Below are 12935 nucleotides of genomic sequence, written 5' to 3'. Positions count from 1 at the left end.
CTTTTTAAAATATCTTTGTAGTTTTTCCTCTTTTATAAAAGTCATTGACGCTTCTTAGATAAGGAAGGAAGAGTGGCGCCTGGCTGGCTCAGTCAGAGGAGCCTGCAACTCTTGATCCTCAGGGTCGTGAGTTCGAGTCCCACATTGGGTGTAGAGATTACTCAATTTTTTTTAAAAAAGGAAGAGAGGAAGGTTGAAAGGAAGGAGGTAGGTAGGGAAGTGGGTTGGTGGGTTGGTTGGTTGGGTGGTTAGAAGGAAGGTTGGCTCCATGTGATTCGCGTTGAACAGCTACTTCTGAGTGCTTGCAATGTGGCAGGCCTTGTTCCCAACACAGAACAGAAGGCTGCAGATGAGGTGAGAGTGGGACCACAAACACACAAGCGCCTGTGACAAACTGCCAGGAGATGAGCACAGTGAAGCAGTGCACAGGATTGCATGATGGAGCACGCCCGGGCTGGGAGGGGACACCAGAAGCTTGAGTGGTCAGGCGAGGCCTCCCAGAGGAGGCAACATTTCAGATAAGCTGGATAGATGAGAAGCTGCTATTCATGGGGAATGCTGGGGAGGGCAGCTCCAGGCCGCCAGAACAGCCAATGCAAAGGCCCTGGAGCAGGACCGTGCCTGGCATGCTAAAGGAACATTGGGAGGCCTGTGTGGGAGGAGAGGAGGGCAGAGGCAGGGCGGGGCAGATTGTCAAGGATTTCACAGGCTGTGGTGAGGCACATTTTTGGAAAGCGAATCCCCCAACGTACCCATCCTTTGGAGCTGAGAGTTTGGTAAATTTTAATACATCAAACTAGGCTATGTGTAAGCTTTGTTTTCTAAAAATGATTTCACACTATACATACCACTTCTTTATTCCTGTGACATATCGGGGACAACCTCTTTCTGTGTTAGGTGAACCAGCTCCACTTCTCTTTAATAGCTAGGTGGCATGATTCTGTGGGGCCTTGCACTTCCCCTGCTGGCCAATTCTGTTTGCTTCACGGACAGGACCCCATTAAGCATCCCCATATACTTGGCACACGTAGGTCACACAGGCCTTTCCAAAGGACACACTCCCAGAAGTAGATAGAGTCCCTAGGGCCAAGAGCATGCACGTTTGAAAGTGTTCCTCAGGTGGCTTTGTGCCCCTCCCAGAGGGCCAACCTCATAAACAGTGTCCCTTTCTTGCCATAGACGGGCTGAAGTCCCGGCCTGCTCCCTCTTCAGGGAAGGTGGGCACAGCACGGGACATGCCCTGCACTGAGTCACAGGCTCCACCCCCCCTCCTTGCCGGGGACTCTGGAAAACTGTGAAATCCCTTTGGAAGGGGGAGGGCTGAGCCCCCTTCCCACTCCCAGGGGAGGAACCATGTACTCATTGGGGTGATTGCTCTTACTCTGTTTTGCTGTGTATTTCTCTCTTTTGGCTCTAAAGCTTTTCATTTGCCAGAGAACACACTTCAGAGAACACTGTAATGGAGCCAGAATTACCCTAGACCTGGAATTCTAATTTGGGGAGGAATACGACCTGACAGGGAAAAAACTCGCCACCCTCTCTTCCTTCTTTTGTTAAAACCCCCAAGGTGGCAGCTGAGAAAATGAGAAAAAATGCAAACTTCAAAACACTCAGGAGCCCTAGACATCGTCTTTCTTCCTGGGTCCAAAGACTTTTTCTTTCTTGAGTTAACAAAATGATAAATTCCAGGTGTCACCTTTTTTTTAAACTAGTTTTTTAAATTATCGTTATTGTTCTGGCATGTGATTATGGTAAAATAAATTAAGACAGTTCAGAAGGGTATCAGATGAAAAATGACAGTCCCATTTTTCCAACTCCTAAAAAGACTCCTGACCTCCCAGGGGGTCATGTACCCATTGTTCATAATTTCCCCAGAACTTTTTCTCTGCACTTTAAAAGAGTATGACTAAACCAAATGCAGTTATGCTCCCCACACGCTGTACATCTTTTTGTTTTAAGATTTTATTTATTTATTATTTATTTGGGGGGTGGGGGTAGAGGCAGAGGGAGAGAGAGAATCTCAAGCTTGATTCCGCGCTGAGTGTGGAGCCCGATGCAGGGCTCGATCCCACGACCCTGAGATCATGACCTGAGCCAAAGTCAAGAGTGGGACACTTAACCGACTGAGCCACCCAGGCGCCCCCCCCCACCCCCCGTACATCATTTTTATGCTGTGTCTGTGATATAAACATGGCAGTCAAGTTCGGAGGTAAACTTGTGGGCTCTGTGGCCTAGTGGCCTCGGCTGGAATCCTGACTCCTCCACTCGCACAGCCTGTGTGACCTTGGACGCCTGTTGTATAGTTACTTGTTAATTATGTGTCTCCGTGATTGGAGGTCAGCTGCATGTTCGCTGTTCTGTATCCCCCGCCTGGAACAGGCACAGCCCAGGGCAGGTTCCCAGGAAATCTTGTGAGATGAATGAATGGAGAGAATAAATTTGATCCCTCTTCCAGCTCACCTCCAGCAGGTGAAGGGGAGAAGGCCACAGTCCCTTCCCCGGAAGGCAGCCAGCTTTCTTGGGTCAGGACTGCTTTGAGAAGCAGGGTGAGCCTCCACAAGGCCACTCTGACCCTCATCCTGTCATTCCAGGCAGGTGGACACTAATACAAAAAACGTCTTCGGGCAGCCACGGTTGAGGGCATCCCTCCGAGACCTCCGCTCCCCACGGAAGAACTACAAATCCACCATTGAGGACGACCTGAAGAAACTCATCATCATGGACAACCTGGCGCCTGAGCAGGAGAGAGATGCGGGGGTATGTAGAAGCCCCCCCCCACCACACACATACACACACACACAGAATCAGGCATGCCAGGCGGTCGTGGGAGGGCGAGGGAGGAGTACAGAGCTCCCTGTGGTCACTCCGGCCTCCTCCTGCCTGTGGCCTCCATCTGCAGCACCGGCCAGCCCCATCTGTATGTAGGTGTATGTGACTTCATAGCCAGAAGTCAGGTCGTCACATTAGTCAGGGGCCAAATCACAGTATAAGCCGGCCTCGGCAGGCATGTAGGGGATTCCTTCAGCACTAGGGTAGCTCACGTGACTGGAGAGGGATACTCTTAATGGCTCTCGTGTCCCTCTCCTGGAGCCCAGGATGAAAGCAGCCTCCACCCACCCAAACTGCGTGGACCGAGAGTGGGGGCGGGGTTCCCAGGGGAAATTCAGGCTCTTGTTACCCAAAGGCAGGGGAACCATCAGGCTCCCTTAGTCCCTCGACACTGTCTGCTTCTCTCCATTCTTGTCCTTACCTACTTCTGGTTATTCACACTCTTGTGGGACCGAGCTGTCCCCATTGGTCCCCACCAATGACTGGCTCCCATAAGTCCAGCTTCGGTCACACTGCCTTCCCTAACCTCACCTGGAGCAGGAGGTTGGCGATGGCCTTTGGAGGGCCAGAACCAGGTGGGGAGGGAGTGGGGAAGAGGCATCCCCAGGGGAAATTTGAGGTGCTTTGAGCAGAAAGGGGCAGAAACAGATGCTGGGTGGGTAAGATGCACAGTTGTCCAGGACGGGAAGACGCCTGTGAGGACGGTGACCGGGAGCCAGGCCATGACCGCGCCGCGTGACCGTCCGTGTCTCTCCCAACAGTCACCGCAGAAGAGCCTGCAGCGGACACTGTCCGATGAGAGTCTGTGCAGTGGGCGGCGGGAGCCCAGCTTGGCCAACCCTGCCAGCCTGGAGCCGGGCCTGCCCAGCGACGTGCTCTTCACCAGCACCTGCGCCTTCCCCTCCAGCACTCTGCCCGCCCGCCGCCAGCACCAGCACCCCCACCCGCCCGGTAGTGGCAGCCCCAGCACTGGCGCTGCCACGGGCAGCGGCTTCCCAGAGAAGAAAAGTGAGTGCGGGCGCGCTGGGGCCAGCAGGGGGGCTTCACCAGGGTTGGGAAGCAGGCAGACAGACCACACTGGAGGTCACCAGTGGTGGTGTCAGCCGAGGTGGGGAGCTGGGGTGCATCGGAGCTTCTGCTGGTGGGTACTGACAGTGTCACCCAGAAGAGCAGGGGATGGTTAGCTGAGAATCAGGGGGTCTCCTGGGGGTCACCTAGCTAGAAGTCTGGACTGCCCAAAGATTGGAGTCATTTGAGGCTAGAGACAGGGTGTCAGCTAGAGAAGGCTGCAGACGGGAGGGCCCTGAGGATCGGGTTTTCCTTTAGCTGCTCCCCCAGCTCCCTGCTCCAGCACCAAGCAGATGGTTTCGTGAATGTTTATTTACTTACCTGATTCCCCCCAAGTCTGCCAACTCTTGGAGGAAGGAGGTGTAAGGGTGTGACTCATCCATCCTTTTATTCACCCAGCAACTATTTACCCAGCATCCCCCACGAAGGGGGCACAGTGCACACGGCCCCCATCAAAGCCCATGCACCAGCTGAGGTGGGTCCTGCCTTCGGTACACCCTCCAGTCCCTTATTCACAACACCAAAGGCTCCAAAACTGAGAGGCGACGCAGAAGTTTGGGCCAGGCTCATTGAGCAGCAAAATCCAACCCAGACGGCCATGGGGCTGTTAGTTTATGGTCCTTCTCCACTCCATGTGGTGCAAGCGATTGTGACTTCATTGCAGATCGCTGGTGTGACTATGGGCTGCTGCCCAGCCTTTCCGGGGGCCGGTGTGTAATAGCAGCTGCGCAGCGCCCTCCAGTGCAGACAGATCTTAACTTCAGAGATGTGTCTACCCCAGGGGTTTTGGCTGAGGCCTGTGTCCTGTATCATTGAGATGGAGTCTCCCCAGAGCCTGCTCCCACTCCATTCCCGACTCAGCTCAAGGCGAACCTACCCCTCACCACATTACACTGAGACTCAGACACGTCAATACGTGGAAGACACTTAGCACAATCCCTGATCTATGCAGGAAGCACTGAAAAGCACTAGCTATTTATTATTTTGTTGGTATTCTTCCGTCCGGAGCAAGCATTTTAATCCCACCGTGAGTCAGGCTTGCACCTCAGGACTGTCGAGCAGGGTTAGGACAGAGTATTAACAGGGACCTTCTAAACCCCAAAGCCTGGGGCGCCTGGGTGGCTCAGTTGGTTAAGCGACTGCCTTCGGCTCAGGTCATGATCCTGGAGTCCCGGGATCGAGTCCCACATCGGGCTCCCTGCTCAGCGGGGAGTCTGCCTCTCCCTCTGACCCTCTTCCCTCTCATGCTCTCTATCTCTCATTCTCTCTCTCTCTCAAATAAATAAATAAATAAATCTTTAAAAAAAAATAAAAATAACAATAAACCCCAAAGCCTGGCGGGGCTGGGCGTCGAGCAGGGTCAGCGTCAGACCATGCAGTTCAGAGCCAAGTGCCACTGCCAGCAAGTGTGAGCCAGACGTCTTGCTCTGAGCCTCAGTTTCCCCCTCCACAACATGGGGGAGCATCACACCACCTCCCACCCGGCCCCGGCGTGATGGTCCTGTAACGCACCCAGCATGACAGGGCCCTGCCTTTCCTGCCTGAGTCACCTCCTGACCTCTCTGTGCTGCTGTCCTCTGTCCCCTCCCCTTTGGCAGCTGGGAGGCGGCAGCAAGCTGAGGCCCCAAATGCAGCTGCTGTTGCTGTCACTCCCAACACCCGGAGACTTCAGGGGCCTCTTTCTCTGCCCCATCTCCCCACGGCGACCTTGCCGCCACCAGACACTGGCCACACACTGACGACCCAGATTTCTATCTGCGGCCTGGCCCTGCCTCCTCCGCTCCACACCTCCAGGAATAAACTTGTGCCCCCCCCCCCCGCCTCCCCATCTCTGAAGTCACCCTGCATCCTTCTCTCTGGCCCACGCTCACCTCCCCTCTTCTGGAGGTACTTTTGGTTGCACGTACAAAATCATTCCAGGACCTGCTACTTGTTCCCATCCCCCCCCCCCCCCCCCCCCGCCCCAGCCTCACCCAGGCGGGTCCACTCTCCCCGGCAGCCTCCTCACCGCCTCCCTGCTCCCCACCCCCGCACAGCCCGGCCTCCGCACCCAGTGAGGGGGAGCCTTTGGCTCCATCCCACTCGCAGTAAAAGACAGAGTCCTCCTGACCTCCGAGGCCCCCCACGGCGTCACCTGTGACTGTGCGTCCCACTGCTCTGTCTCTCTCACCCCGTCCCCACCCACATAAACACCTGACACTCCCACCCCCTTACCTGCTGGCTTTTGGCATCTTCTGGCGATGGTAATGTATTTACTTAACCGTATGTGCTATCGTAACGATTATATAGCATTATAGAGCTACCCAGAAAGTAAAACAGAATGGATGAACGTCTTTGTTTCCTTCACGTTGTCACCCTCCCCCCATCTCCCCTCTCCGCTCTTCCTACCCAGCCACCATCTCTGCCTCGGAGCTCTCACTGGCCGACGGGCGGGACCGGCCGCTGCGACGCCTTGACCCCGGGATGATGCCCCTGCCCGACACGGCTGCTGGCCTTGAGTGGTCCAGCCTGGTGAATGCAGCCAAGGCTTACGAAGGTAGGCACTTTCCACCCAACGTGGCCCAATCCCTCCCCTGCTGCTCTGTCCTAGAAGGATCAATGGAGGGCCTTGGGGCTCTGAAGTGGGGCACATGCAGGATCTGGAATTGGGAGCAGGGTTCACGTCCTGCCCTGACTCTTGCTCACTGTGCAGTCCTGGGCAAATGTATTTGCCTATCTGATCTGCAGAACAGGAACGTGCCTGGGGCTGCAGTGAGGATTACATGAAACGCCACCGTGTATAAAACCCGTTAAGGCACAGAACAAGCCCTCAACAGACGGTACCTTGTATCACATCACAGGACAAACTTGGAATCATCCAAACTGTGTTTAGATTTGCTTTGGCTACAAGCGGCAGAAAACCCAAATTAACAATGACTTAAACCTGTTTTATGCAGCTGCAAATTCCTGGGGTGGGGGGGTCTAGGGCTGGGCAGCAGTTCCACAAATGCATTAGGGTGCAGGCTCCTTGTATCTTCTGCTCTGCCATTTCCGGGGGCCTTACCCTCACGGTCCAGGATGGCTGCTAGAGTGCAGGGCCATCGTGTTCAACTCCAAGCAGCAGGAAGGAGGACACATCCCCAAGCCTGACACTCCCCCCTACGCTTACTTGCCGTGGGCCAGAGAGCTGCACACAGCCGTACCTCATAGCTCCAGGGCAGGCTGAGAAATGAGGCCCTATGCCCAACGAACGTTTGGGATTTGTTCTTACGGAAAAAGGGAAAACAGATAATGAGGAACGGCTAGCACTCTGCCATTTCCTTCCCGTGTGACCTTGGGTTCCTCATCTGTACGCTGGGACCTGTGGTGATTCCTGACCAACATGAACATATTCTTCTGGCTCATTTTTTCATCTTTTAGACAATAGCTTTGCTGTCCTTCCTTCAGGAAGCCCTCCCTGATATCCCCTAGTCTGGATTAGGCACCTGCCCTGGGCTCCCCCAACCCTGCCCACTGAGGGCCACTGCTGCCCAATGATGGGTCTGTGTTCCCCACTGGCCTGGGAGGGCAGGACCTGGGGCCATCTCCGTCACCGCTGGGTGCCTGGCGTGGGTCTGGCTCAGAGCAGGATCCCTTAAACCAGACCCAAAGGGTACGTGGCCTTCCTACTTCCATGTTTGGGCCAATCCACATCTGGTAGGTGGCCTGGAGAAAGCTTCCCTCCTTGTCTGCTCCTGTTGGTCACTTCCATCCTACCCTGCAGCCTCTCCTGGTCTCGGGGCAAAGACGGTCAGGCCTCCAGGCGTGGCCAGGGTGGGAGGGAGAGCGGTCAGAGAACGCCAGGCCAGGCCTCTGGTCTACCCCCGCCTTCTGCTCGCTCGGGAACCATCAGCAGTGCTGCAGGTAAACTTGACCCTTCGGAGCCCTGACACACAGCGGCGGAGAGGGTTGCTCTGCGGCACTTGGAGGAGGAGGTGATACGGCCACAGTGACATTACAGAGCATCTCCACGGAGCCAGCACTTGACCGCCTTACATCACTTCTAATCTGGTCTCAGGGATGCGTGAGGATTCCCGTTTACAAATGAGGAAACTGAGGCTCGGCCGCCAGAGTCTCCTAGCCGGCCAAGGGCACACGGGGTCAGGATTCGAGCCCAGGCCTGAATGACCCTCCAGAAAGAGGGGCACAGGAAGCAGATCATTTGTGGAAAAGGAAACTCAGATGCTCTTACACTTTTGTACACACTCAGGCTCTCTCCTCATTGAGACAAATTCGGGTCGTAACTCACTGAGCTGCAGTTCTTCACCTCTCAGAGCTGCAGAGACAGAGTTGGATGACCCCAAGCTGCTCCCTGAAGACCCAGATGCCATCAGCAGCTGTAGTATTGTGTTTGGAAGGCAGAGCTGTCCAGACACCAGGCCCCAGCTCTGGGCTTCTGGGAGGAGCTGGGGGAGCAGGTTGGTGGTGCATCAGAGTCCCCCAGGGAGCTTTCTCCTCCTCCTCTTTGAAATTAATAAATGAAGCCCAGCAACCACACAGAAGGATAGGTAATGGGTGATGTGGGACGGTGTAGCAGAAAGGCCTGGAAGGAAACACACCAAGACCACAGTGGCAGTTACCTCCCTGTGGAGCAGGGAGAGGGGCCAGCAGTGGAACGGAGTCAGGGTGGTTTCAGCTAGCTGTGAGCTTGGTTGGTCTGTTCCAGGGACAATGTATGGACGTTATCCTGTGTGATCCAAACAAATGGAAAAGACTGAAGCAATTGTTAACTTCAGCAGGTATATTCGTGGTATAGCTGTGGCATAGGGAAGCTTCTGCAGGGGAACTACAAAGATACCTGGGGTTCATTTCAAAATGTTCCAGGAAAAAAAAAGTAAAGGGGATCACATCTTGTGGTGCTAGAAAGTAAGGAAGTGCTTTAGCAAGGTGGGGAGCGTGGCAGGGGTTCATGGGAGCCATCCCAAAGAGCTCCCAGTGGCCGAAGTTGGAGCAGTTGAACAGCAAAATAAATAACAGCAGCTTTGGATTCTAACCCAAAGAATAGAACAAATGTCCATGAGTCCATACTCCGATCAGTAGGTAAGTGAATAAACAGACGGTGGCTAGGACAGCTCTTATAAAAGGATCCCAGTTAATCCAGAAGGAATGAGGGAAATGGAAAGTCATCGTTAAAATAGCACAGATGTGATTGATGATTGCTAAAATTAGTGGGGAGACTTTAAGCAGAAGCAGCGTGTTTACATAGCCTCGAAGTATCTACCCCAAAATACTTAGGGATGATTGCACAGTCCCCAAGTGCTTTCATACTGTCCCTCCTGGAGGGGAGGCTTCATTCCCCTTGCTGTTGGGAGTGGGCTGGACTCAGCATCTCACTCCTAACAAAGTGACTGTTAGAAGGGAACCATAGTAACTTCACAATGGAGAAAGCCAGTGGACGGCACCTTAACCCAAGGGAGCAAGGTCACCATTGCTGGTTAACAAGACACATCAACATCTGGGCCGCCTGGGTGCCTCGGTCACTTAAGCGTCTGCCTTCAGCTCAGGTCATGATCCCAGGGTCCTGGGATCCAGCCCCTGGTCGGGCTCCGCCCTCGGCGGGGAGCCTGCTTCTCCCTCTGCCTCTGCCCCTCCCTCCACTCGTGCGCTTTCTTTCTCCCGCTCTCAGTCTCTCTCAAATAAATTTTAAAAATCTTCAAAAAAAAATAGAAACTTGAAAAAATGTCAGAACAGGAGTCGGGGGCCTGCCTCTGCCAGGTGTCCAGCTTATACCACCAGCTCCTGGTGGTACCTCTGCCCAAGGGGCATGTAGGGGGACCCAACTCCTGGTTTTCTGTGCCCACGTATTCCAATTTCCAGCTGTCCCCGGGCTCACTGAACCAGCCCTCACCGAGGGCTTACAGAAAGATCACCTCCGGGTCCCCATTTAAAAATGCAGGTGCTCAGGCCCCGTCCCCAGGGCAAGTCTAGGGCGACACCCCAGAATCGGAGCTTTAACAGCTATGGGATTTCTTTTCTCTCTTCAATATGCATGGTATTCTCTGTATTGCTTCTCTTTTTGCTTTTGAAATTTCAGACATTCTCAAAATCACAGTGCAAACGAATCCCCATGAACTCCTCACCCAGCTTCAACCCTATCCACTTGTTTTTTTCATACCATTTACTTGTTGGTGAAACCAGGTCATTTATGCCAAATTTGGGTGGTTACTCTCTCATGCTGGCATTTAACTTGTTTCTGTCCCTTGAATTTTGTCTAAACCAGCCATTGGGTCTAGAAGCTTGCTCAGAATCAGGATGGGATTTGTGTGTGTGTGTCACTTGGTTTGGTTTTTGGGTAGGAACTCATCCTAAATGCCTGTGTGATCGAGCACAAGTGACTGAGAATGTCGGGGTGGTTTGGCTGGGAGGTGTGCGGTGGGGAAAGGTGGTTAGGCAGGGGGCAGTGGGCGGGTGCATGGGGGCAGAGGAACGGGGAGCTCTGCTGACCCTTCTCCCCCTCTCCGCCCCCCCTCCCCGAGCAGTGCAAAGAGCCGTCTCGCTTTTCTCTCTCAACGACCCAGCTCTGAGCCCGGAGGTCCCACCTGCACACAGTCCTGTCCACAGCCACCTGAGCCTGGAGAGGGGGCCCCCCACCCCCAGGACCACCCCTACCATGAGGTGAGGTTTCCCTGGAAACACCTGGAGGCTGGCAACCTGGGTCCCTACAACGCAGACCCCCGCCCTGTGAAAGAGGGGCCACGGACTGTGGAGTAAGCCACACACCAGGACCCAGTGGTGACTGAGTCCAGGTTAGCCCCATCCCCATGGATGGAGACATGCTGTAATCCACAGAATCAGTTCACTTCTAAGTCGTGAAGCTCTCAGGAGTACCCCCCACTGCACGCCGCACCGTGGTCCCTTCCTCCCTCTTTCATCTCCCCTCTCTCTGCTCTTGGGTCCCCTCTGCACGTGCCTGAATTACGCAGACGGTCGCTTCTCCCCTGGCAGCCCGAGCTGGGCTCTCTGTGGACCCAGAGGGGACAGAGGAGGACAGGGAGACAGACATCTCGCGTCTGTCCTCTTATGTTTAGTGCAACATACCTGACTGCACTCACTTGGCCGGAAATACAATTAAAAAGAGGGAGACCGAGTGGAAAGGGCATGTTCGCATGTCCGTGGGTTTCAGTAGTGCACTTAACACTCGGCGTGCAGGCTTACCTGTACATCAGTGGTGCACTGTACTTTATGGGCAAATGAAGGGATTTTCAAGAGAAATTTTGACTCTTCTGGGTTTTTCTGACTCTTCTTTTTTTTTTGACTCTTCTTCACACCCCTCTTTCACTGGCTTTAGAACTCAACCTCCACCAAAGATGTGGCCCGACTGTAATCACAGGAACGAGGCGATTACAGATGGTGCCGCTGCGGCAAGGGGGGCAGCAAGGGAGGAACAGGCTGGGAGTGGGAATGGCAGGACCATGGACTCGGGGCGAGCTCCCCGCATCCCCTTCACCCCTGCACTAGTGACCCTCTCCCACCTGCCTGCCACCTCCCCTGCAGCTGCGGGTCCCCAGGATCCAGGACCGGGGAGAGGGAAGAAAGGAGCAGGAAGGCAGGCAGCCGAGTCCCCTCCCCTCTCTCTCCCTTCTGGTCTGCTGCAGCCCACCCCCCACTGTGCCCCGTGGAGCCCCCTGGAGGGAGAGGGCTGCCCACTGACCTCTGCAGGGGCCCAGCAGGCCGGGGCTGGGGGCTGCACAGAGGAGGAGCCACAGGTTGGGCTCCCCGCTCTGTCCACAGGGTAAGGACATGGTGACCTCCCAGACCACTTTGGGCCAGGAGCTGTGTTACACGGAGACTGTGCCCACCGCAGGGTAGGCTCTCCGGAAGGGCGACGCTGTCATGATCTTTGTCAGCATCCTTTATTATCGTCCCCAAGAGCAGGCCCTCCTGTTCCGTTGCCCATTGCAGTTGCAGGGCCCAGGTCTGCTGGGTGCTCAGTGGATGTCTGCGGGGCAGGCTTGTATTGTGCTACGTGAGGTGCTCACACCCAGGAGGAATTTCTCCCTGAAGTACAAGCGTGGTCTGTGCCTGGGGGGAGGGCACACTTCGGGGCGGGCACGCACACAGCCTTCGACAGGCGGCCACAAGACCCGCCCACATCCACAGATCCCACAGCCCCCATCCACATCCACAGATGGACCCTCTCTGGGTGGAGCACAGCGGGGAGGAGGGCTGGCTTCAGGCTTCTCCCAGAGCCCCTCCTCCAGGCCCCCCTCAGGACCCCAGCAAGAACAGGGCTCCCCAGAACTTGAGGGACCAGAGGGCCCTAGCCCCCGTGTTCCTCCCCAGCTGTGGGTCTGGAACCCTCCCCCAGGCCTGGGGGGACCTTGAGTCTCACCCTGTCCCTTGTCCTTCCAGCGAGGAGCCTCCCCTGGACCTGACAGGCAAGGTGTACCAGCTGGAGGTGATGCTGAAGCAGCTGCACACCGACCTCCAGAAGGTAAGGCCGCTGGGCAGCCAGCCCGCCGCCGTGCGCCTCCCTGTTCCACTTCCAGACATGCACGAGGCTGACACACCTGTCCCCACCCCACCCCACGCCACCCATTTTAGGGGAGACTGCCCAGCTTTGAATGTAGTCGTGAGCAAAGAGTAGAAAGTGACAATACCAAAGTTTGGTAATAAGCACATGGAGAGAACTCTCCTAAATTGTTGCAGGAAGAGCAAATTGGCCCAGCCTTTTCGGAGGGCAGTTGGATAATACTTATTAAAAAAAAATGATTGTGTATCTTGTCGATCCCGCAATTCTGCTTGTGGGAATTTATCCAGCAGAATTGCAAGCATGGGGCCAGAGATCCGTGAGCAGGGATGTTCACTGATGCTCTGTTGGCAATAAAAACTTGGCGCCAGTGCAGCGGGCCCCCCTCCACAGGAGAGTGGTTATATAAAGGACAGGACCCTGGAGCCGTGGAATATTCTGCAGCCAATTAAAACACTAGCAGGAATCTGCATATTTACTGACATGCAAAAGAAGTCTAGTCACTCAAGTAGAAACTAAGCAAGCTGCAGACTATTGCCTAGAACATCGT

General features: G+C 54.9%; 1 protein-coding gene across 7 annotated transcripts in view; it reads left to right on the top strand.

Moving 5' to 3' along the window:
• Nucleotides 1–12935, top strand: part of SIPA1L3 (signal induced proliferation associated 1 like 3) — a 222508-nt gene that overhangs the window by 206727 nt on the left and 2846 nt on the right. For 6 of the 7 annotated variants that reach the window (XM_025854293.2, XM_025854295.2, XM_073885184.1 and 3 more), the window contains 5 exons: nucleotides 2592–2757; nucleotides 3591–3837; nucleotides 6290–6433; nucleotides 10395–10530; nucleotides 12268–12349. In XM_025854293.2, coding sequence (XP_025710078.1) covers nucleotides 2592–2757; nucleotides 3591–3837; nucleotides 6290–6433; nucleotides 10395–10530; nucleotides 12268–12349 — 775 coding nt within the window. The remainder of the gene's footprint in view (nucleotides 1–2591; nucleotides 2758–3590; nucleotides 3838–6289; nucleotides 6434–10394; nucleotides 10531–12267; nucleotides 12350–12935) is intronic. The other variant, XR_012375996.1, reaches the window with a different exon arrangement.

The sequence above is a fragment of the Callorhinus ursinus genome, unplaced genomic scaffold, assembly GCF_003265705.2.
Source record: "Callorhinus ursinus isolate GAN/ISIS: 27379988/994484 unplaced genomic scaffold, GSC_fseal_2.0 scaffold61, whole genome shotgun sequence".
NCBI lineage: Eukaryota > Metazoa > Chordata > Mammalia > Carnivora > Otariidae > Callorhinus > Callorhinus ursinus.
Note: the sequence above shows the minus strand (reverse complement) of the source record. Positions and strands in the feature narration are given on the sequence as shown.